At 43.1% G+C, this 25,839-nt stretch overlaps 1 protein-coding gene across 29 annotated transcripts in view; it reads right to left on the bottom strand.

Annotated features, from left to right (window-relative positions):
- Positions 1-25,839, bottom strand: part of SH3KBP1 (SH3 domain containing kinase binding protein 1) — a 335,079-nt gene that overhangs the window by 163,249 nt on the left and 145,991 nt on the right. For all 29 annotated transcript variants that reach the window (XR_010596566.1, XR_010596530.1, XR_010596542.1 and 26 more), the window contains one exon: positions 9,709-9,815. Coding sequence is in view for 22 of the 29 variants with exons in the window: in XM_008170230.4 (XP_008168452.1) it covers positions 9,709-9,815 (107 nt within the window). In the remaining 7 variants the exon portion in view is untranslated. The remainder of the gene's footprint in view (positions 1-9,708; positions 9,816-25,839) is intronic.

Raw genomic sequence — 25,839 nt, 5'->3', positions numbered from 1 at the left:
CATCCGCCCCACTCCAGAGCCTCCACCCCCCAAGCAGAGGCCTCAGCCCCCGCACCGCAGCCCTGAGCCCCCTCCCACACTCCGAATCCCTCGGCCCCACCCCTGCCACACATCACCTCCATATTGGTGCACATAACAAAATTCATTCCGCACATGGATGTAAAATATTAGAGGGTACCTTGCTTATGAGGTTCCTCCAAGGAAGTGGCATATATAATTTTAGTTTTTAAAAACCACTAAAGCAAAAAGAGACTTTCACAGAAAAACACTGTGGGGCAGACTCTGGTACCACAGCTTTCACTGAGATTACTCAGAGTGAAGCACCATTTGAGGCAGATAAGTGTATCTAGCCAAGTGATAGGAGGGTTGTTGGAGAAAGCAAGGGTATGAAATGTATTCCAGATAAAATGAAAATAAGTCAAAATGTAATGTTGACACTGTTACAAGACAGGAACTGATGAAGTATCCCAGAAGATGAAATTCTGGAAAGCAGTAAAAGAGGAACTATTATTGTTATTTACATTTCTAAATACTGAAAGATGCTCAGATATTATTTAGATGGAGGCTAAGTACCTAGACAATCAGAGAGAGAGAGAGAGAGAGAGCGACTAAACACAAAGAGGCACAAAAGGGAGTTCTAAAATACTGCCAGGGCCTACATCATTTTAAAAATCAACAGAGACATCTGCCTATGTAAAGTATTCCAGATGGAATAATTTGATCAGTGTCTCAAAATCTGCAAGCAAATGTACCATGTTGCTGCATTCTAAAGAAGAAGTGCTAAGAAGGAACTAAAGAATCAAACTGTGTGGGCAGGAGGCCTTCATGAAATAAGCAAAGACACATCCAAAATAAAGTATACAACTGGGGGAAAAAACCACCACACAGCCATATCCAATACATGCCTTTCCATGGAAAGGGCTTTGACTGGAATTGACACCTTGATTTTTAATATGATTCTCTTTTCCAAACAAGTCTCTTTTCAATGGTTGGGGACACAAAGAGACAGACAGCAACACTCATAATCATCTTTTCTATGATACCAGCAAGATTTTCTCAAGTTAAAGAAAAAGTAAGAGATAGCTCCAACTCAGCTGGGAATAGTTTATCCAAGCCATTATGCCCCCCGCCACCTATAGAAATCCTGCTCAGCCAAGGAGGATACGATCGCTGCTGTGGCTTGCAGGGTTTCCGCTGGGTAGCCGGTGTGTGCATGCTCAGGGACTTCATTGTCACCCTTGAGTCCTTAAGGCTATGTAGCCTTGAGTCTGTCTTTTCCGAGAACAGGCCCTCTCCGTCAAAGGGGAGGTCCTGCAGTGTCTGCAAAAGCTCCAGGGGCAGGCCGGAGACTTGCAGCCAGGAGGTATGCCTCATCACGATCCCCGAGGACAAAGTACATGCGGCCGAGGCCTGCAAAGAAATCCATGCCACTGTTTTGCCCTTATTAACCAAAGCCCCAAACTCCTCCCTGGACTCTTTAAACTTCAGCATGGAGTTCCAGGAGTTAAAATTGTAACGAAACGATTCAGGATTGCCTGCTGATTAGCGATCCTGACTTGAAGGCCCCCGTAGAATATACTTTGTGTCCAAACAAATCAAGATGCTTGGCGTCCTTTGATTTGGGTGCTGGAGCCTGCTGGCCATGCCATTCCTTTTCGTTCACAGAGGCAATCACAAGCAAACAGGGTTGCGGGTGGGTGAACAGATAATCATACCCCTTTGACGGGTCAAAGTACTTCCACTCCACCCCCTTGGCCATCAGGATGGACACAGGGGTCTGCCGGATCGTCGTGGTGTTATTTTGGATGGTCGGGATAAGGGGCAGGGCCACCCTTGACGGGACTTCCAGAGTCAGGATGTCCACCACGGGGTCCACCAACTCCACCATCGCCTGCAGGTTCATGTTTCGTGCCACCCTGCGCAGGGGGTCCTGTGGGCACGGAGGTCTATTGGAGGGGGACCGGAGACCGCAGTACCTGCCACCACCTCATTAGGTGATGAGGAAGAGGAGGCCGTGGGTGGGAGAGAGTCGTCCAGGTGGGAGAAGGTCGTGCCAAGTGGATCCGTGCTGGTGCACGTCGACGAGGTGACGGGGAATGGTGCTATGAAGCTGGGGAGCGGCGCTTGGACCTGGACCGGTGCTGAGATGTTGACCGGCATCAGGAACAGTGTTGAGCCCGGGATCTGCTCCTCGACGATGACCGGCAGGCATAACGGCACTGCGAACGGGATCGGCGACAGGAGCCGGAGCAGCGCTGCGAGTACAACCGGTGCCAGAACTACGAGAGGCAGCAGGAATGGTGCCGAGAGCAGAATTGGTGCCGTAGTTCAACCGATGATGCCGACAGGTGAATCAGGGCCAGCTTGCCCCGAGATGGTGCCGTGCGCAGAGGCACTGGGGCCTTGGCATGCCACTGAGGGGATGCCGTTGCCATCATGGCAATAAGGTCCCTTGCAGCCACAAAAGTGTCCAGCGTAGATGGCAGCTGGACTGCTAGCACGCTGTGAGTTGGGCAGTACTGGAGTCAACGGCTCTCCTCTCGGGACTGGAGTCAATGGTGCCCGCAGCCTGTGCCCCTAGATGCTCCTCTCCGGGATGCGTCTCTGCGGGCGGTTCCAGTAGAGGCAGGCCGCCCTTTCCCGGCTTCCGGTGCTGCTTCTGGCCAGGAGAATGGAAGCGGTGCTGGGGAGCGCCGGTGCTGTGGGTCTCGGTCTGAGTCCAACCGCAGTGTAGCTGCTGCTGCCGCCGCTGGAGTGCTACACACTGATGCGCTTGGTGCTGGGTCTTGGCGCGCCACAGGAGGCTGAGGGCTAAGAGCCGCCTCCATGAGGAGCTGCTTCAAACGAAAATCCCACTCCTTTTTAGTCCGGGGATGAAACCCTTTACAGATCCTGCACTTCTCTGCTTGATGAGCCTCCCCCAGACACTTCAGGCAAGAGTCAATGGGGGGGTCGCCCGTTGGCATGGGTTTAGAGCAGGAATCGCAGGGCTTGAATCCCAGAGCTTTGGGCATGAGCCTGAGAGGAAGAAACGGGGAGGAGGGGAAAAGCCCCCCAACTCAACTAACACTAAGTAAAAACCAACTATAACTAACAACTATTAACTATTAACTATGAAGTATAATGCTAGGGAGAGTGGAGTGCAAGCGAAGCAAGACTCCACAATTCCAACGACCATCATGGAGGCGCTGGGTTGACTGGGGTATATATCAAGCGCCATGAAGGTGCCACTCGAGGGGGCTCCACAGCCGATCCGCCGGGTGTTGCTAGGGTAAAACTTTCCAACAGCTGTGCATGCGGTGCGCGCACACCTAATTGGAATCTATATGAGCAAGCACTCGAAGAAGAAGATGGTATTTTAAGTGAGTTCACATATAAGAGACAAAGTTAAAAATGGTTACAAGCAAGTAAAAATAAAAGCACACATCTAAAAGTCTAAAACTTAATCTATCAAGGTTTGGTTCAAGGCTTTGTTCAAGATGACGGTTCTCACCCCACAATCTGCCAGCAAGATGTGGCTGACCTCTCATTTCAGTCAGGATCTCTTCCAGAGGCCCTAAGGTGCTGGTTATTTTGTCTTCTTAATGAAAGAGATAATTTGGGATTCACTGCCCCTTTCCTTTTATAGTAGATTTAATCTTTGAAATGAATTCTTCTGAAGGGTACCCCTCAAAGTAAAGTTAATTCAAGTTGTGAGGAAGGCGACATGGAAAGTTCCATGCTCCATCTTTCCCAACTTGAGTTTCCAGAAATGCAAATTATTCTGGTTTCTGCCCTCTCCTCTTCCTGCTGTTTTGATGGTTCTATTTACCACTTATCTGTAAACTGAGGTAAACACACATTCATTTGTTTAGGATTAGGGTGATCAGATGTCCTGTTTTTAAAGGGACAGTCCCATTTTGGGGGACTTTTTCTTATATAGGCGCCTATTACCCCCCACACACACCCCCGTCCCGTTTTTTCACAGTTGCTATCTGGTCACCCTATTTAGGATAGACCTGTTTAACAACTCTTGCTGAGACAGGGTTGTCTGTTTTGAACATGTGCTAGAATCATCATATTGGGGGATTACATATCTTTACATATCATGTTGCTACATACATTTCACCATGATATTGTTGACCAGTGAATTATTCGTTTTCAAATGATACCTAACAAGGCATATTTTGTACAAAGATTAAGAATGTGAATATGGAAGTGCTTTGGGCCATACTGTTGCTCTCACCATAGTGTCTCAGTACTTCACGAACATTAATGAATTTAGCTCCACAGCATTAATATGAGATTATGTGATATTACAATCCCCATTTTACAACTGGGGAACTGAAGCACAGAGATCGAGGCCAAAACTGTCAAAAGTGTCCACTACTTTTGCAAGCCCATCTTAAGACACCAAAGGCCTGGTTTTTCAGAGTACTTAGCATTTTAATAGAACTTTATATGTTCAATGCACAGGTCTAATCCACCTCATTTCCAGCTGTGAACATTCAGCATTTATGCAAATCTGGCCCCAAGTGTCTCACATTGGCCACTCAGAAAATGAGGAACACACAATTAGCATTCAAGTGTGAAAAGTCTGGTTAAGTGACTTGACTAGCATCACATAGGAACTCTGGGGTCCTATAGACAACAAGTTCCTTCACTACATACTCCTGGGGAAATTCTGTGCCAAAAAATTAAAAATTCTGCATACAGTATTTTAAAATTCTACAAAATTCTGCATGTTTTATTTGTCAAAATAACACTATATAATCACACCAGTTTCAATTATTTTGGTAATTTATTTCAAAATATCCGTCAGCAATTATGTCTGTAACAATACAGACAACAAAAGATTCCCCCAGCAGTAGCAAGTTAAAGAAACTCCTATGACAACCCAGTTCCTGTTTCTCTGTTATGTTTTAGTTGGATGCCTCAGTCTGGCTGTGTCACACGTGCTAACTGGGAACATCTTGGGGGAAAACTGTCCCCCTCTGGTCTCAAAACACCCACACCCCTGATCCCCAGAACATAGACGCAGGGCATCGCCTCCCCCCCACCACCACCCCAGACACCTGCATCCTCCTACACCCCCTGAGCCCAGCCGCAGGGACTCTTATCCCAGACACCCACATCCCCCTACACTCCCAGAGCCCAGGGATCCAGAGAGAGAAACAGCCTGATGCTGGGTCCTAGGTTTGTACAGAGTTTCCTGAATGCTGCCTTCTTTCTTCAGGGTGTTCCAGGAACTGCAGCTGCTGGAAACCCTCCAGCTCCACCCACCCACCCACACACTCCCCTCTCCTCAGCAGTGTCCTGTATTTGGAAGCTAGAGACCAGGGCTTTGCTGGGTCTAGCAGCCCCTAGTGGCGAACAGCAGCTCTGCAGCACCAATTCTGCAAAGAAAAATGAAATTCTGCATTGCACAGTGGTGCAGAATTCTCCCAGGAGTAACTACAAACCTACAAGCTTCAATGCCAAAACACAGTCTCATTCTGTGCACTGAGTAAGGCAGAGGATCTTGTGGAAAAAATTGTATGTGAACATGTAACCACATGTGCACAAGGGGACTGAATTAAGATTGCACAAGTAAACTTAATGTGGCATTTCCTATCTTTTAGTGCTTAAATTTGCAACCTTAATGTTCTTTTAATGTATGTTTTTAAAATCGTAATTACTCAATTTAAAAAAATAAACAGAAATGTCATAATCTGGAACAGTACTGCCCCTCAGCTTGGGCCATCTGCAGGTTCAGACCCTTAGATCCATAGCAGAGTTCTCTACCACTTGAGCTAACAGAGTATCTCATAGCAGTAATATTGTTATCCTCTATGTCAGTGTTTCCCAAACTTGAGACGCCACTTGTGTAGGGAAAGCCCCTGGCGGGTCGGGCTGGTTTGTTTTCCTGCTGTGTCCACAGGTCTGGCCGATCGCAGCTCCCAGTGACTGCGGTTCGCTGCTCCAGGCCAATGGGAGCTGCAGGAAGCGGAGCCAGTACGTCTCTCGGTCTGCTCCTATCAAACCCACTTCCAACTATGAGCTTCTTCCCGCACCTCGTGACATTCTCTTCCCACACCATTTCTTACTACTTTGCATTTAAGGCAGGTTGCTTCCTCCTTATCCTCGCAACCTGTGTGACAGCAGGGGGAGCATTGAGAGCACAAAAGAGGCAGTCTCCCTGCTCTCAGTTCTGATGCCTAACACCCCAGTGGCCCACAGCAACTAGGAAGAGCTATTGTGGGAAAAATCCTGCTCAGCCCATAGATCTCTTATATTCAGCATGCTTGGTACAGACATAGGGTGACTAGATGTCCCAATTTTATAGGGACAGTACAGATTTTGGGGGCTTTTTCTTATATAAGCGCCTATTATCCCCCACCCTCTGTCCCGATTTTTTACACTTGCTGTCTGGTCACCCTATACAGACAGAAGGTATTCAGCAGGGCCGTCCGGGGGAAGGGGGGGAAAGTGGGGTAATTTGCCCCAGGCCCTGAAATGCCGCCGAAGACCCGGACCGCCGCTGGGTGAGTACAAGCGCCGCAGCTCTCCCGCTTTGCCCCAGGCCCCCTGAATCCTTTGGGTGGCCCTGGTATTCAAAGGTTTATAACTTTATCATATGTGGTAGGACCAGCAAAAGACACTACGGCCATCCCTCTGCCAAATTTTAAGCGCTTGTGCCAAAGCTTCTCAATAAAATGGTTATGAGAATTTTTTAGTCTGAGCAATAAAACGTTACCAGTGTAGACTAGCCTTTAGTTAAATTAGTGCAACTTTATTGTGTAGACAAGGCCTAAAATTCACAGGCATGGGGTCATACCTCATACTTGTGAATAAAAAAGATTTGGTGGGTGGAGGAGAGGACTGGGAATAGTGAGGATAGCTGTATGACCTAACCTTGCAAAATTTACACAGGGTAAATAATTTTTTAACAAGCAAATAAACTATCATTCAGGTTTTCATCTTCAATCACAATGGTCTAGACTGAGCAAGTAAATTTTGTGCTGGTGCTACTAAATATTAATGAACTTTTTGCAAAGCATGATTCATATAATGGGTTTGTGCATTCATTCATGTTTATATTCTTAATAATTCCACAGGTTAGGCATTCACAGCTTAAAGATACATTATTCTAAGTAAAGTGGTATTTATGGGATGTCAGAAGTGCCATGGTCCACACTGCAGTGCTATGCCTTTGTACACAGTAATATTGACATGCAGAAAGACAAGCAGTAAATTACTGCTGCAGCTTTCTGTGGCAGATAAAGTTCCTGTAAAATGGTGGAAAGCCTGCTGTACTTTCATAGGAATCACAAGGGCAGTGGGGCAAGAATAGAACACAGACAATCTATTCCACATCACCATTCTAAAAAACAACCCTGGTTATAAGAAATGCCCTGTTGTTATACTCACTGTGATCTTAAGAATCTGATTTTGCAAAATAAATTTTTTCTTCCATCAACCCAGTCTGGTACCACTCAGAAGGCTAAGATAACACCCTGTGTTGCACTAATGCAGCGAGGAGTGAGTACGGAAGATCCTGCATTTGGGCAAATGATAATGTAGGATATTTCCCTAGGACACAAGTGAGTATTAGGAAGGGGCAACAGCTCATCTACTTCTGCACCCCTTATTCTCTAGTCAGCTGCCATAGGTGTTATGGTCAACAGCACGTGCTAGCCATTGGCAAACCTTTTCAGTGCAGCAGTAAAAGTAATCCCAGCAGTGCTTCCCCCAGGTCTGCCCAATAGAACCTTGCCTTAGCTAATACATTTTCTTAGAGCAGAGAATCTGCAAGACAGTCAGGCTCCCTTCAGCAGCCCCAATCAAGACAGAATTATGAATTCCATGCCAGATGTGTGTATTACTTATTGAATATATTTTAAATATTATGTAAACCAGGGCAGGTGCTACCATTTAGGCAAACTAGGCGGTTGCCCAGGGCGCCAAGATTTGGGGGTGCCAAAAAGCGGTGCCCCCAATTTTTTTTACAGCATTCCTACGCCCTCTCCCCGAGCGCGCGGTCGCCGCTCCACTTCTCCCACCTCCCAGGCTTGCGGCGCCAATCAGCTGTTTGGCGCCTCAAGCCTGGAAGGGGAGGAGAATTAAAGCGGGGGCGGCATGCTCGGGGAGGAGGCGGACCAAAGGTGAGCTGGAGTGGGGAGCTGCTGCACGGCTCCCGGGGGGGGGGGGAAGCTGCCGCGGGAGGTGGCGGGGGAGCTGCCGTGCGGGGGTGCCTCAGGGCGGAGGGGAGGTGGGGAGCTGCCGCAGGGCTGGGACGGGGGGCGCAAGGTGGAAGTTTCGCCTAGGGCGCAAAACTTCCTTGCACCGGCCCTGATGTAAACACCTACTTCTGAAAAACATTCCCTTAACTATGAGCATGGGTGTGTATGGGGTGGAGGGTGAGGGAGTGGAATGTTTCATTTTCATATGTCTACAATTTCCACATGTAGTGTAAGCATTTTCAATCTCATCTGGATTTGAAAAACCGATTACAGAAAAGGGGAGTTATTAAAGTGTGTGTGAAAAGAAACAAGAGATACATTTATTGGCTGAACTTTAGAGGGCTCCCAATTAAATTAGTTACTTATACGATTCATTGGAGTGTGATAGTTCTTCCTCATGGATGGCCTATTTAGATTATGTTGGGAGGGCTTTTTATTCCATCACCTTGTTCTTCAAAGATAGATTTATCAAGTTTTAAGTGAGGCAATTCAAGGAAGGTTTTCTATGTTCATGTAAGGTCTAATATGTTTCAAATTGCATAGCAAGAAGAGCTTAAATTCAGTCTTGGAACTCATTAGAATGTTGGGTGAATAGTGTCATCCAAATGTCCTAGCCAATATCTTATAATCTTGACATCCTACATTACAATTCTGCTCACAGCCAAAATAAGGTTAGTTAGGTGATATGAGATGTCTGGTTCTGGGAAGGACAATGTGCACTGTGTGCACACAGGTTAAAGAAAAAACAGTGATTACTAAGCCCCTCACATTTGGATATGTCAAGTTTAGTCTTTTTATAGGCAACAGAGACCTGACCAGATTGCAATGAACCTTTTTTTTTTTTAAGAAATGGATTGTTGGTTATTTAAGTGACAGATAAAAGAGAAATAAAACTGGCCATATCCTCAGCAGAATAACAAATAAATCATGGCAGCTGAAAACCTGCCTTTTATTGGACTTTTCATCAAACTAAATCCTTAGATAGATCATTTTAATGCTCAATAAATAAAATTAAGTGACTTTGAGCATATCCTGATTAATTCTAAAGATTCCAGGTTAGTATTTTAGTTCCCAGTCCTGATATTTAAATCAAGAGCATAACTTCTAACAGCTTCAATGGAGCAAGATCAAGTCCTCAGAAGGTGTACTGACGGAACACTATAGAATTGATCTGACAAGCAGATCTGCGTGTGCAGAACCACTTGCAGGTTCTAAGCTTTTGGTTCTAAGCGTCTAAACTTTTGTAAATGGTGCCCAACCTTAGAAACCCATCTGTGTTCAAATGCCACTGGGTGTGGAGCAAGCACATATTCCTGCCGGTAAAGCTTTGAAGCAGATCAAATTACAACAGAATCATAAGGGAGAAAAAAATCTAAACTGATATAACAAACAAAAGAACAGTAAAAAACTCTCTTTTGAATTGTTTTAAAACATTACGCTCTGAAAGGTCAGCATGTACAAAGCAAATGAAGACTGTGTCTCTACACAGTACATAAGAATTACTTACTTCTCCCATCACTTCAATGATGTCACCAACTTTTAACTCCAGCTCATCTTCATTCTGAGGCATGTAACTGAAAGCCACCTGACATCTTCTCCTCCTATTTCTCTCCCCTGGAGATGGAGATGAAAGAACAGAGTGAAACGTTTAGATGAAAATTTAAATAAAATGAGGCTTCCTGAACAAGCAACCCAGCTACACTGTGCCCCTGAACACACGCCATGGGACAGCACTGTAGATGAAGCAGTACTGCACTGTTATAAATGAGCACTATTAAAAACTTTTTGAATGTTTGCAATCCCTAATAAATGTGCCTATGATCAAAGAGACCAATATTCAGAATTTTTCAGAGGACCATAGAGCATATTATTCCTTCCAAATACTTTTGTCTTTTGATGTAAATTGATACAATGGGATATTCAAGTAAGAATACTACTACTGCTGCTGCTGCTTGCTCTCTCTCTTTTTTTTTTAAATATCAGTGCATCAGTAGGGTCATCTTCTGTAGATATATATCTTTTAATGGCATACTTGCGCACTAATCTAAATTTAGGGTATTAATTTAAATGCAGCCAGGTAAATGGGAAGATTCAGTTTTGGAATATTGCTTGCTAAACAAACAGCTATATTTGGACTTTGTTGTGGAACTGAGAGGGAAAGAGAAAACTTTCTGTAATTTAACTGCTGAAACACCCTACCCACCCTCTTTTGGTTAAAGAGCCACTTACCAAAACAAAGAATAGTAACACCATTTTGCATGTGGGGATGATGGAGGTAGAGTGATAGAAACCAATTAAAATACAGCTCCCTCTGTCATAAATAAGGAAATGTCTTGTTCAGATGCCTTGCAATGCAGGAACCATATCATATGCCATATGAAAAAAATGTCAATACATTTCTTCACTTCATGAGTAATTTGTTTACTTATAACCTGGAATATTAAATCTCCTCAAATGCGCACACACAAATCAGGTGTGTCTTCAAAATTATTGTCCAAATGCCCCTAGACTTCCATTCCATGCAGTCAGCATGTTTACTTTACAAAAATACTCATTGACAGTACTAGAAATGCTCCTTAGGACAAATGAATGAGAAAAGTCATATCAACTCTTTTTTCCAGTTTGGAATGCTGGTCTTTATATAATAATAATAAAAAAAAATAATAAGCCAGGGGGTAGTCCCATACAGACAAAATTTGAAAGGCAATTTTACCTTCACTAGATGACTTAGCTTTTAAATTTTCCCATCCCAGACTTTAGGAGAAAGTTTCCCTTGTCTGAGGTATAAAATAAACAGCAGATGACTATTTGAATTTTTTTAAAATAAATATATTTTAATGCAGTTGACCTACCTCAGTTCTTTCATAAAAATGTCAGTTTATTTTTCTTCACTTACACTAATAAAAAGTATTGTGTGACATTGATGATTTCTGGTTTGTATCCTAATAAATACATTCTGTATAGAATACGTTCAGGACTGTGCAAAAGTTAGAGGCTGCAAATAAAAAAGAGACTTGTTTCTAAAGATAAACATCCGCATTATATGAATATCAGCACTTACGAAGTGGTAACTGTTGACTGATTTGACAGACTGAAGTACGTCAGTTGCCATGGTATTTTATAATCAATATTGGGTGACTCAAGGATAAATGATTTTGACATTTCTTAGGGCTGGTCTACACTAACGCTGTAAGTTGATCTAAGTTACGCTAGTTCAGTTACGTAAGTTACGTAACTGAAGTCAACGTAACTTAGGTCAACTTACAGCAGTGCCTACACCGCGCTATGTTGAAAGGAGAGCGCTCAGGGAAGTGAAGTACAGATGTTAATGGGAGAGCGCTCTCCCATCAAATTAGCGTGTCTTCACCAAACCTGCTAAATTGACACCACTGAATCAATCGCAGCGGTGCCGATTTAGCCGGTAGTGTAGACGTGGCCTAAGAGAATAAGAAATCAGTGCAGCACTGGATACTACTGAAAAAGCCATGTGAAGCTCTCTCTTTTTTTGCATATTTACTTATGATCTTTTTGTGTGATTGCTATAAAAGTGTGCCTTCCCTGGATCTTCAACGTGAATTGACTTGTGTAAAACAGAAAGATTAATATGCATGTAAAAGGAACACGAAGACATTAAGCCTCAAATCCAGGTACACTTACAAACTCCAGGAATCCCTCAGATGTTTTCTAAATTTGGAAGTTTAGCTACTGGAGTTGTAGAAAAGGCCTTCATTTCAACTACACATCCAGTCTCTCCTCTTACACTATCTCCTCTGATCAGCATTTACTAGGTCAGCAGCTCATTCACACTCAGTGTGAACATGTACACTTCATGCAAGCTGTCCAGTTTTAGACAGGTTCAACAGGTCTTATTTTACTCCCAAGAACAGATCTGGTGAAAATTTTTCACACACAATTTATTTCACGGGGAAATGCAAATTTGTGTCAATTTCATCTAATTGTTTCAGTTGGGGAAAGAAAACTAATAAAATCCGAAAAAAATAATAAAACATTTCACATCAAATAAAATGAAACATTTGGATTTTTCAGTATGAAATGACGTTTTGTTTCAAAATTTCTTACTACCACAAAGATGTAATCATTTAATGTTAATCTCTTTGGAAGGGGGACTGTCGTTTTGTTGTGTGTTTGTACAGCACCTAGCAGAATGGGATCCTGGTCCATGACTGGGGCTCCTAGGTGCTAAGGTAATTATATACAAAAATAAATAAATAAAAGTATACTTAGGGTCCTTAATGCTTCTCTTAAGGCCTATCAGGACTTGCTCAAAGAGCAAGAGAACAACATGGAAAGTCCTCTAATAATGTAATGCAAGTCTTGGTACAAGAGAAGGACAAGTGAAAAGAAGTTCCTTCAATGCTGCAGTCCAGCAGGAAAAAAAGATTATACAAAAAAGTCATAGGGTGAAGGAGGAAAGATATACTGTACATGTTTAGAAGAATTGTGGCTTCAGTAATTATCCATCTAGCACAGCTTCAATGAGCGTGAAGTGGGTCCACTCTACAATGCAAGAGGGACAATGTATAATAAACAAGGAGCTATAAACCCCATCCATCCAATATACTGTCTTCTCTACTGCTATTTTCTTAATCCTGCTCTTGTGAGAAAGGTAGAGGAAAAGAGACAAGAGGCAAATGCTTTGAAATCCACTTCATGTCACAACAAAACCAGAAAAGTTAAAAATAAAATGAGTGCAACTCCATTGACTTCAGTTCCATTGACAGCGGAGCATTAGGTACATGGAGAATCCAAGAAAACCATGGGCGGGGAGAAATCTTACCAGTGAAAAATGTCCTACATTTTAAAATTTAGGAATAAACACTTAGTGAAGAAAGCACAGAACAAGGAGCCAAGAAATGTGTGTTCTCTTCTCTGCTCTGCCACTTAATTACTGTGTGGCTTTGAGTAAGTTTCATAAGATCTTTGGACCTCAGTTTCCCAATTTGTAAATAGGGGAAACTGTATTTTCCTCCCTCCCTCATGTATTGTGAGCTTAACTTAATATTTGTAAAACTCGGAGATCCCAAAATACTTTACAGAAGTGCAAGGTATAACTATGGGGATCGTGAACTTACAGTTCCACTCTCAGACATATTCACAGCAGTTACAGAGTACATTAAGACATGAAAGCAGCATGATACCAGACAAGAAAGATCAACTCACAGCATTCAATATACCCGACTGTTCAAAGTTCCTCAAATTAGTCTCCTAGTTCTCTCACTTCTCTCTCTCCCTGGATCTCTCTCTAAAGAAATATCTAAATGGAGAACAGCAAGGAACAGAAGGTGAGACACAGAGTATCACCCAGTTCTTCTCTTTCTTCTAATGCAGTTGTTAACAAATGCAGCAGTTCTCTCTCTTGGTTTCAACAAGGGGACACAAGTAATCAGCCAGGCCCCACGAACAGCTACCTGCTTATGTACAGGTTTAGAATCCTTGGGGACAGCATACTAGCAGCACTACGTACTACATACAGCAGAAGGGTTGTTTTGTTTGTATGGTGTGATGATGCAATATGGGTAGTTCAAGCAGAACCCAACTGGTACTACTAGGTCACTGTTAGGGCTATCATATGTCCGGATTTCTCCGGACATGTCCGGCTTTTTGATCTATAAATAGCCGTCCGGGGGGGGATTTCTAAAAATCTAAAAATGTCCGGGATTTCCCCCTGGTTGGCTATTTATAGATCAAAAAGCAGCGCCGCTTGGCAGCCAAAGCCCCATCTCGACTCCCCCCATCCCCTGCAGCCTTAGCATGCCCCCAGCCCCGCAGCTGTCTTCCCCCTCCTCCCCTCCCCTGAACGCTCCACCCCCGTGCTCCTCCCCCTCCCCTGCTTCCCGCAAATCAGATCTTCGCGGGAAGTCTGAAAAGAAGCAGAGGCAGGTGGGCAGCAGCAGGTAAGACACAAGGAGGACGGCTCCGGGGAGGTGCGGCGCGGCCCAGTCCAGCCCCGGCCAGCCCCAGCGGCTCCGGCCCAGCTCGGGCCCCGGGGCACCGGCACCGGTTCCGGCCAAGCGCGCCGGCCCCAGCCCCAGCGGCTCTGGCCCGGCTTGGGCCCCAGGGCGGCCGGCCCGGCCCCGGCCGAGCACCTCCGGCCCAGGCCCTAGGGCACCAGCCCCAGTTCCAGCCGAGCACCCTCGGCCCCAGCGGCTCCGGCCCAGCTCGGGTCACAGGGCGGCTGGCCCGGCCCCAGCCGAGCACCTCCGGCCCGGCCCCTAGCCCCGCGACTCCGGCCAGAGCACAGCCCGATTCCTGGGCTCTTGTTGAAGTTGGGGGGGGGGGCTGGATGGGTCGGGAGTTTGGGGGGGGGGGGCTGTCAGGGGGGCAGGGGTGTGGAGAGGGGTTGGGACAGTCAGGGACAGGGAGCAGGGGTGTTAGACGGGTTGGGGGTTCTGACAGGGCTGTCAGGGGGGAAGGGATGTGGAGAGGGGTCAAGGCAGGCAGGGAGCAGAGGGGGTTGGATGGGTCGGGAGTTCTGGGGGTCCTATCACTGGGCGAGGAGCAGTTGGATAGGGCATGGGAGTCCCGGGGGTCTGTCTGGGGGCGGTGGGGGTGTGAATATGGGGTGGGGGTGTGGATAAGGGTCGGGGGTCGGTAGTCAGGGGACAGGTAGAGTCCTAGGGGGCAGTTAGGGTGGGGGGTTCTCAGGAGGGGGCAGTCAGGGGAAAAGAAGCAGGGAGGCTTAGATAGGGGGTGGGGTCCTAGGGGGCAGTTAGTGGCAGGGGTCCCAGGCTGGGGGCAGTCAGGGGACAAGGAGCGGGGGGGATGGGGGTTCTGAGGGGGGCAGTCAGGATAGGGTGACCAGACGTCCCGATAAAATCGGGACCGTCCCGATATTTAGGTATGTGTCCCGCGCCCGATTGATCTTCGGTCGGGACGCTGCACTCCGCTTTTTTTTTTTTTTTTTTTTTTTTCCTCTGTCGGCAGCACTCAGCTGTTCTCGGCTTTTTTTTTTTCCTTCCCCTCTGACTGCCGGCAGCACTCAGCTGTTCTCTGTTGGTTTTTTTCCCCCGCTCCTAAAAACCAGAGGCTGAAGGTATGCATACTTAAGGAAGGGTAAGCATAATCTCCACTGATTGCCTGCAGCCCTGGGCTGTTCTCAGCTCCCGCCCCCGACTGCCGGCAGCACTGGGTCACAGTAGGGAATTGGGAGAGGGAGCTGTTTGTGTCCTTACACCGGCAGCACTCGGTGTTTTGGTTTTTTTTGCTCCGCCAGTGACCCCCCCCCCCCTTGTGTCCCGATATTTTCTTCCTGTCATCTGGTCACCCTAAGTCAGGAGGTGGGAAGTGGGAGGGAGTGGATGAGGGCAGGGCAGGGGCGGGGCTAGAGCTGGGCTCCTCCCCCCTGTGTCCTCTTTTTTGATTGTGCAAATATGGTAACCCTAGTCACTGTGAAAACAGAGCTGATTCAAAGAGAGTTCAGAGTCAACATGCAGCACACATACAGGAGTTGTTAGCAAAGATAAAGATATTTTTGTAAAATTCCCATGCCAGTCACTCTCCTGAGTTTTTTGTTTCTGTCTAATTAGTACACAACGTTTCTCAACACAGCATGTTCAGGAATCATGACTATCACCTGGAATGGCTTACAGACAATAAAGACAAAATATCAGTCTTGAGGCTCTGTCTGCCCTGCCCCACCCCAATATTCCCACCTACTATCAAACTTGTACTGAAATTATTGCTGTAACTGCTGTGTGTTGTGAGATGTATTAAAGACACACTGTGAAATTAAAATGTATTGTACTTGGCTAGTCAATGTGCAGTTAAATTTTAAACCATTTTCTTACTAAAATTATGATTACAGTAGTAGCTGCAACAATTGAAGCAATTAAAGTTGCATATAGTTTCCATTCTAATCCCATTTTTGGTTCTTCAACTTGATGAAAATTTCACCATTTGGATGGAAATTTCCCACTTTTGTTTTTAAGTTTGGGCATAAACAGTTCAGCCAGTTCTGAGTGCAGGTGGGAAGGAGGAGGTGAACAATGCACATTTCCCATTTAAAAGTACCAGAATTTTTGAACAGCACATGGGCAGTTTGAAATTAGGGTGAATTTCACTAGTCAGAAAGATTCGATTTAATCGTGGTTTTCTACATAAAAGTGCATTCTTGTTGATCGTTGTAACCTTAATACATACCGTATTCTTCACAACTCAGATAGCTGTAGGTTTCACTTTTAGAAGGTACACACTATACATTTTTAAACACTGATTCATTTTGAAAACTTTTCAGATGAGTTTTACAGATATATCAGAAAATGAATGATTGTTTGGTTATTTCATTTACAAAACATAATTGAAGCAGATATTTATGAAGTCATTGGGAGGTGAACTATCTCCAATTCAACAGGTTAATCATTAATATTTGGAGGATTTTCTTCCCATGCTGTATTAGAAGGAGAACATCACCAGACAGACATTTAAATTGTTTTATTTAACTAAAACAACAATGTTATGTATTCTAAATTTTTTCTTCAACAGCAAACATATAATATTTTAACAAAACATGCATATGTCTCTCGCTTCTCACATTTATTTCCAGACTTCTTTTCCTTGTCCAGAACTATTCCATCCCCAACAATCTTCTATTCATTGAACTTTTTGAAACTTTGCACTTTTAGAGAGAGGTAAGGGATTGACTCTGTATACACAAATTTACAGGACAATAGAGTTGAGGTCTGTTATTTCTCACCACTATATATTATTTATTTAAAAACATTTTTGCTGTTAACAAGCATGTTAACTCTGGAGACACAAATCCACAGTTTGAGAACTGCAAAACTAAGCATCTCTGATGGTATCTTCTAGACTGAGCATTGAATTCCATTGGGTAGATAGAAAGATTAACCTAAATAATCTATACAGAAGTCTGTGGAACCCCATAAAATTGGGTCCCTAATCCATGAACCATTGGAACTCATTTACAAAACTTTTCTTAAACATTGTATGAATATATTAAAAAGAACAGGAGTACCTGTGGCACCTTAGAGACTAACAAATTTATTAGAGCATAAGCTTTCATGGGCTACAGCCCACTTCTTCAGATGCACAGAATGGAACATATATTGAGGAGATATATATACACACACATACAGAGAGCATGAACAGGTGGGAGTTGTCTTACCAACTCTGAGAGGCCAATTAAGTAAGTGAAAAAAAACTTTTGAAGTGATAATCAAGCTGTAGCCCATGAAAGCTTATGCTCTAATAAATTTGTTAGTCTCTAAGGTGCCACAAGTACTCCTGTTCTTTTTGTGGATACAGACTAACACGGCTGCTACTCTGAAACCTATGAATATATTGTTTCATACTATAGAATTAGAATGTATAATCCCTATTCCATGATGAGATATCTTTGAGCTATAATGAATCTTAATTAAAACTATCTTTAGATAGGTTTTTTCCTCAAAAAGCATTTTATGAAAAAAATCTGATTTAAATAAAAATCAATTAAAAAAAATCATTGATTTTTATTCACCCTGTTTGAAATGCTAAATTTTCTCTGGATATAGTTGTAATAGAGAAGTAGCATCTCTCACTGTTTTATAAGAAACTGGTTTTCATTGGACAAGATTATAAACCTTTAAAAAAAAATCACATATCTATTATATGCAGTCAATTTTTAAAAATACAGTGTGCAGCCAAGGAAGGATTTGCTGTGCAGATGTTAGGGGCTAATATAAATATGAAATGAAAACTTTGTAAAAGTGTACGGAATTTGTAGCAATGGCACCCAGGACCTCGATGCAACAGGGGTTCAAGTAGGGCTCCTCTGCACTTTGTAAGGGCTGATGCAAGGGCTTCAGGCCTTTATTCAGCTTCTGCAGACCTTGTCAAGTGGGAAAAGACTAAGAGATGGTCCCTTTTGTAAGGTATGCAATGCTTTGATGCACCTTAGCATTAAGACTTAAAAGTTCACAGGAGAGAGGCTCTCTATTACAGAGATCCTATGATGTGCTAGAGGAGGACTTCTCTCTGTGGACCTATTAAGGTACATTGAAGAGGGTATATAAAGGTGATATGGGTAGCTAAATAATTTCACATTATGTAGGGTTAGCATACGTCCGGATTTTCCCGGACATGTCCGGCTTTTTGGGGCTCAAATCCCCGTCCGGGGGGAAATCCCAAGAAGCCGGACATGTCCGGGAAAATAGGGAGGGAAGGAGGGCTCGGCGGTGCTCGGCTGGGGCCTCTGGGGCGGGGAGCAGGGTGGTTGGATAAGGAGCAGAGTATCCCAGGGCGCCTGTCAGGGGGAAGGGGTGTGGATAGGGGTTGAGGCAGTCAGGGGACAGGGAGCAGAGGGGGTTGGATGGGGGTAGGGTTCTGGGGGGCAGTTAGGGGTAGGGGGTCCCGGGAGGGGGCAGTCAGGGGACGGGAAGTGGGATTGGGCAGATAGGGGGCAGGGGCCAGGCTGTTTGGGGAGGCACAGCCTTCCCTACCCGGCCCTCCATACAGTTTTGCAACCCCAATGTGGCCCTGTGGCCAAAAAGTTTGCCCACCCCTGAGCTAGAGCATTCTATACTAGTGAAGCCAAGTATGCACGTGAGAAGCTTCATTTGTAGGATGAAATGTTAAAGATGGCAGCTTTTGTGAATTTAATATTAGGGAAAACTGCACTTTTGAACAGGTTGAGCACATTGTTGGCAGATACCAGCACTTTTTCAATCTCACCTGAGATAGAGAAGCTGCAAGAGGAGTTTGTTGATTCTCAGTTGATGAAGAAATCAGATATCCCTCAGTGTGTATACAGGATGTACACTATGTGGGCATAACTTAATGTCAGAATCCCTACTGGTCTTCTGGATTAGATGGGACATTTTCCCCTTTTATCCAAGTGAAGCAGGCAAATCCTGAGCCATGTTTCAAGTTTGAGCCACCAAAAGAAAAACCGCAAAGGAGTCACATGACAATATAACAAAACAGATGAATAAAATGTGAAATCAAGCTAGATATTAAAAGAAATGTGGAATCTGAATCCTTTATCTGTGGTTTATTAGCTTCAAATCAATTCAATTCAATTTATTTATTTTACATTAATTTGATGTATTGTTTTGTTGTGTTATTTTAATTATTTAATTAATTTATTTTGCATGTATTTATTTTCAAATCTGATTATTTTAGTTTGCTGTAAATGTAATATGAGCAATAATATACAAACCAAATATTTGTTCTGTAATTTTTTTTTCAAATGGATGATCACTATGACAAGGTAATACGCAAAATAAACATATTGTTCTATTGATAAAGCAAGGGGTTTTTGGTTAGGCTTATATAAAAACTGTTTATTTTTGAATATTTGTCTTGTTCTGTCCACAGACCATTTGCCTAAATGATGGGGCTGTTAACTCTTTTCCTCAGGGATCTCCAACCGTCCAGGCCACGTTTTTATTCCATCCAGAAATAATTGTTTTTATTAAAATCCACTGGGTTTGCATCGCATATAGAATTCTATACTTTAATATGAATTAGGATATTTAAGTATTTCATATGCAATATTAAGCAGTGTACATTTTAAAACAAACTATTAAGTGCTGGTTGGATTAAAAACCTGCACTACTGGATGTCGCCAGGACCAAAGATGTGACTCACTGTTTTAAGCAATGACCTAACACACCACTTGGAAAGTCTCACTCTTGAGCCTTGAATCTCACTCGTTGGGGCTGTAAATCTCACTCTTAAGGACAGCCTTGACATCTCCGTGGACCCATATTTAGAGACTTGGAAGAACCTTTCCACCTCCAACAGGAAGACATTCTTCCATGTGAATAATTTAATCTTCTACGTGAAAGACACAGGTGAGCAGGAAATGCCATAATAGAATTTTAAAACTACTTGAACAAAGTATTGGAGTTAACAATTAATATGAAAAGGAGACAACAAAAACAAGCTGGGTAAGCTAATATCTTTTATTGGGCCAACTTCTGTTGGTGAGAGAGAAGCTTTCGAGCAACACAATGCTCTTCTTCAGGTCGGGGAAATGTACTTATGACGTTGCACTCCGTATGATTTTATGAAAATATGCTAATGAGTGTGAATATAATGTAACTGGAATATGCTTCAGGCAAAAGGTCTTTTGTAAGGTATCATTACAAAGCTTATAATCTACTGAGTGTGTTCATCCTATTTGTATGTATGTATCATTCTTGTATCTGAAATTAGGAATATAAAATATAACTCGGAGGTCCTATTGTAGTTATGCAAAGTGGGCCATTAATGGTGGCTTGGAATCTTGATGGCCCCCATTAACCAGGACAATTGGTTGTAAATGGCTCTGTTTACTTGTAAGTTTTCCTGTATACGTGTGTGCTGGCAAGTGAGTAATGAAGTCTTACAATGATATGTGTTCATGTCACCTGAACTGGAATCCATCTTTAACCTGGTGCTTTTCCATTTAGAAGGAGGGGTGGGAACCCAGAGAGGGACAAAGGATTCCCACCTTGTGCAAAAGATATATAAGGGGGGTGGAAAAGAACAAAGGGGGCTGCTGTCATGAGAAATCCCCTAGCTACCGCCTGAGCTGGAACAAGGACTGTACAAGGGGAAAGGATTGAGCCCAAACTAGAAAGGAGTCTAGTCTGTGAAAGAAGTTTATTGGAACATCTCTGAGGGTGAGATTTATCTGTATTCAGTTTCCTACTGTATTAGGCTTAGACTTGCGTGTTTTTTGTTTTATTTTGCTTGGCAATTCACTTTTTTCTGTTTGTTATTACTTGGAACTACTTAAATCCTGCTTTGTATATTTAATAAAAATCACATTTTGCTTATTAATTGACCCAGAGTAAGTAATTAATACCTGGGGGGGGCAAACAGCTGTGCATCTCTCTCTATCAGTGTTATAGAGGGCGAACAATTTATGAGTTTACCCTGTATAAGCTTTATACAGAGTAAAATGGATTTATATGTGGTTTGGATCCCATTGGGAACTGGGTACCTGGGTGCTAGAGACAGGAGCACTTCTTAAGCTGTTTTCAGTTAAGTTTTCAGCTTTTGGGGGACGTGGTTCAGACCTGGGTTTGTGTTGCAGTAGGCTAGCGTGTCTGGCTCAACAAGACAGCGTACTGAAGTCCCAAGCTGGCAGGGAAAACTGGCTCAGAGGTAGTCTCAGCACATCAGGTGGCAGTCCCAAGGGAGTTTCTGTGACCCAACACATGACAGTACTGAGTGTCACAGCTCAGTGTAAGCTCAAAAGCTCATCTCTCTCACCAACAGAAGTTTGTCCCATATTGATATTACCTCACCAACCTTGTCTCTCTGATATGCTAGGACCAACACAGCTACAACTACACTGCATACAACAAAAAGTCATCTTTAATGGTTGTCAAGTGTCACTGAAAGCTCAGCCAACAATTAAAAATAGGTCAAACTAATTGTGTTGACAGACATACTGCCGTCAGAGAGCAGCAATAGATCCAAATCATCTAGTTTTGGAGAAATTGAAATGTGAGCTAGCAGTACAGTGAACACAAATCAATTATTTAAGACAAAGCAGAATATTTAAATCCAAATGAGATTATTTAAAATTTATCTCCTGAGATATATAGTTGTAAATTAATTTCCCATGGGCCTGAAAGCCCCTTCACACTTCCCTGTCACTGTAAATGAGAGTCAGGCTGTTAATCTCATTAATACAAACTAATTGTAATTTAAATTAATATACGGTATATTATATTGTTTCAGTATGCTATACATTGCAAATCTTAATTTTTCATCATCTATTCAAGACATCCTGGGCAGTACAACAGCCTATAACTCGGTAAAGTTACATTCAGTACAGAAATTCTGTAATCTGGGACCATGGAGTGACTGTTTACATCTTTTAAAGAATTAATCATCATAATTCCACCATAAGAAAACCCACAAACCATGTACAATGTTGTAATTGGGGCTGGTGTATCAGGCATGTAAAGGTATCTCTGCAATCAATATTTTGTCCTGCTTTTCTTTTTAAAAAAGTATTGCCAGCCTCTCTCAGCAGCCAGAGATGTACAAAGACTGCTAGACTGCAAGGGCTGGAGCAAAGAATCCAGAAGATTGTGCCAAGATTTTCAGTAATAAGAGTCTAAAGTTCTTCTAAATTCATCTTTAGGCACCTAAATAAGTGGCCCAATTTTGAAAGTGCTGATCACCTAGCAGCTCCTACCAGGCCACTGGGCTTTATTCCTCTTTCTGTCTTTGGCTTGTTGTCTGGACTTGGGCAAATCACATAGGGGAAACTGAGGTCTAGGGAGCCTATCTGAAAGGGGGACATAATATAGAAAAGCCCCTTCTAAAAGTGACCTGAAAAGCTGATCCCTTCTGACAGGACAATTCTGAGGAACCTTTGCACTGTCGAAGCTCAGAATTCTTGTCTTCTACTTCATTTTTTTTTTTTTAATCATTTTACGTTGCACTTCCCTCTTTCAGAAGCTAAACCTGTATCTATGAGGAAAAGGTTCAATCTGCTGTTAACTGTGGCTAGACAAGCTGTTCTTTATTGTGATTATACTGGAAACCAACTTTAAAAACTTAAGTTTAGTTTGCAGTTTTTTAAAGCTATTCTACAACAGGGGAAGGCACTTACTGCTCTATGCTTTTAGCAATCTTTGTATTTTACTGTGTTTCACGATACCTACGGAGTTTTAGATTTGATCATTTTTGGCCATTGGCTGAGGCAATTACAGCACCAAGTATTTTCATTTTAGTGTGTTTTCATATTTGTTAATTTAGATTTTAAGAAATGCAGTTTAGTTGCTGACTAAATTTAAAGCAATTATTTTTTAAAAAGTGAATAATTATTTTGGGTGCTTTTGTGAAGTTGAAGTTTTCTAATTAAAAGGGAAGGGATAACAAAAACTAGATGGTGCCTTTAGAGATCTTGTAAATATGGCATTTAAAGTCGCCAGGTGAAATCCTGGCCCTATTTAAGTGAATGAGAGTTTTGCCATTGACTACATCAAAGCCAGGATTTAATGTCCATCTCCTATTTAAACACACAAAAACAGAAATATCAGGTCCTGATTTCCCTTTTATCCTGGAGGACTTTGGCAATATTCATAGGAATTGAATTGTGACATCACAGCTGGGATGTTGAAACGTGAGCTCTAATTCTCTTAATCACTCCGTTGGAAGGGTGGTTGATACTCAGGGCAGAAGAAATAAAATCCCAACTCTGATGTGTTCCAGATCCAGCAGAAAACAGATGCAAGCTGAGAGCTGATATTTCTAATATAAAGAGTAAGATTCGCCCACCCCTTAAATCAATCGATCAATCTTGGAAACTCTCTCTTTTTACTAAAAAGGAGCAATAAAAGGCTGCTTTGTTTGTTTTGCAGCTAATTTTTAAGTGCACCTTTTAGCTCTGCTGTGTCAAGTGCCCTGTTTGTATGTTTGCAGCTGAATTATGAACACTGCAGGACTCTCCAACATGTTTAATCCATTATACACTATGCCACTGCAGTTATGCAATATTTTACTAGGTATGTGCTAACGTTCCACCATTACTGAAGAGCATATTTTCTCTTACTAGACACCACAGCTAGACTTCTGAGCTGACTCAGCTGGCTGCTATTGTGAATTTTATGACTAAGATTTATTTGGTCAAAGCTGTGAGGATCTTGGAAGCCTGGCAGAAATACTTGTGTTATTCCATTCAATTCTCACATGATTCCCCAAACAAAAATCATTGCTCAGGTCATACAGTTCAATTTTTTTTCTATTTTCCAGAAATGTGCATCAATGTGGTTATATCAAGACTGCATGTCAGCAGCGATTACAGTAAAGATTACTGGAAGCAACATATACCAAGGAAAATGAACACCAGTGGGATTAATACTTTTAAACCTTTAATTAGTTGATAGGTGGAGCCACATGAACACAATGGTCCAATAATAAAGTTTAAAGTACAACAACAGAAGCCAGAGTTGTGTAATTGACAGACAACTGATATCAGTGAAGTACTGATCGTTAAGGCTACGATTTAGTCATGGAGGTCGCGGAAGTCATGGAATCCGTGACTTCCGGCAACCTCCATGATTTCAGCCTATGGTGCTCGAGCTGCAGGGTTCCCTGCTGCCCGCGGGGGCCGGGAGCTGCGGGGTACCCCTGCTGCCCCTGGCAGTCCCTGGAGCTCCAAGCCGCTGCAAGTGATGGGGGTACACTGCAGCTCTTAGCTGCTGACAGCAGAGGAACCCCGCAGCTCCCAGCTCCCGCAGGCGACGGGGGAATCCTGGGATTTGCAGGCAGCAGGGGTCCCCACAGCCCCCAGCTGCTGCAGGCGATGGAGGGGCCCCGGGAGCTCCAACACAGAACCTGCAGTGGGAGCCCCCCGAAGTTCCTAGCTGCCACGCAGCTGCCCTGTTGCAGGCAGTGTGGGGACCCACAGATCCCCATTTTGTCACAGATATTTTTAGTAAAAGTCACGGACAAGTCATGGCTTCAGTGAATTTTTCTTTATTGCCCGTGACCTGTCCGTGACTTTTACTAAAACTATCCGTGACAAAAAAGATTGTGATATAAGCATATCCTGAAGTGGAAGCAAAAGCTATACAGCTGTAAACAAAAGTTAGACACCAAATGAGTAGTTTAATCATAGAAAGTCTGCAGATAGAAGACTCTTACAGAAGAGGATGATTAAGTGAATCTGAAAGTAATTAAATTTAAAAATGTAAATACTATAACATCGAAGTTGAACAGTTAACAATTAATAATAAGTAAACAGTAACATTAATTTGACTTTGCTGCACATCTCACATATTTATGTCCATGTGATACAACAGAAAGAGTAATATACTATACTAAGCCACACATTTAACCAGGTGCAGATTAAAAAATAATACAAATGTCCAACACAGCAAAATTAACACCACTACCAGAACTTTATCTTTAGTGCTGCCTGACTATTTTTGAATTTAAACTGTAAATGAACACTGTATAAGCTATAGGCATGGACAAGAAGAGTGAAACATTCTATCATAAATTGAAACACTCTATAAGCTATAGGCATGGACAAGAGTGAAACATTCTATCATAAATTGAAAGATGGGCTCAGTGACGTTGTGTCTAATAGATTTTTTTAATACGATTGAAAGGAACTCCTCTATCCTGACAGGGATTGGACAAACTGGGACCACTTTCACTTGTTTCCCAACCTAATCTTTGTTGAGATTCAGAAAGTGTTCACCAAGATCCCGCCACACAACATTTGCCCTAGTAAAGATCTTCTGCCAGGCCGCCTGTTCTCTCACCTGCTCCCAAAAGAGAATGAACAAATGAATAAATGAATAAATACCTAGCTCTTATCTGGCCTTCTTCATCAGTAGATCCCAAAGCGCTTTACAGAGAGAGGTCAGTTTCATCATTCCCTTTTTAGAGATGGAGAAACTGAAACATAGACAGGTAAAGTGACTTACCCAAGGTCACCCAGCAAGCCATGGCAAAGCTGGGAACAGAGCCCAGGTCCCTATCCAGTGTTCTGTTCTCTAGAACATACTGCCTCCCATTATGTATCCCATTATCCACTCCACTGTTAGTAGCAGCTGAGCAGTGGGACCCCCAACACAGCATCCTGCAACTATGATTGCATTCACTCATTCTTCCCTGTGCTCTGAGACTTCCTGGCTTAGTGGGCTTAGACGAGCTC

This window comes from Chrysemys picta, chromosome 1 (assembly GCF_011386835.1).
Source record: "Chrysemys picta bellii isolate R12L10 chromosome 1, ASM1138683v2, whole genome shotgun sequence".
Classification (NCBI taxonomy): Eukaryota; Metazoa; Chordata; order Testudines; family Emydidae; genus Chrysemys; species Chrysemys picta.
The sequence above is the reverse complement of the archived record's forward strand: the minus strand, read 5'-3'. Positions and strand labels throughout refer to the sequence as shown.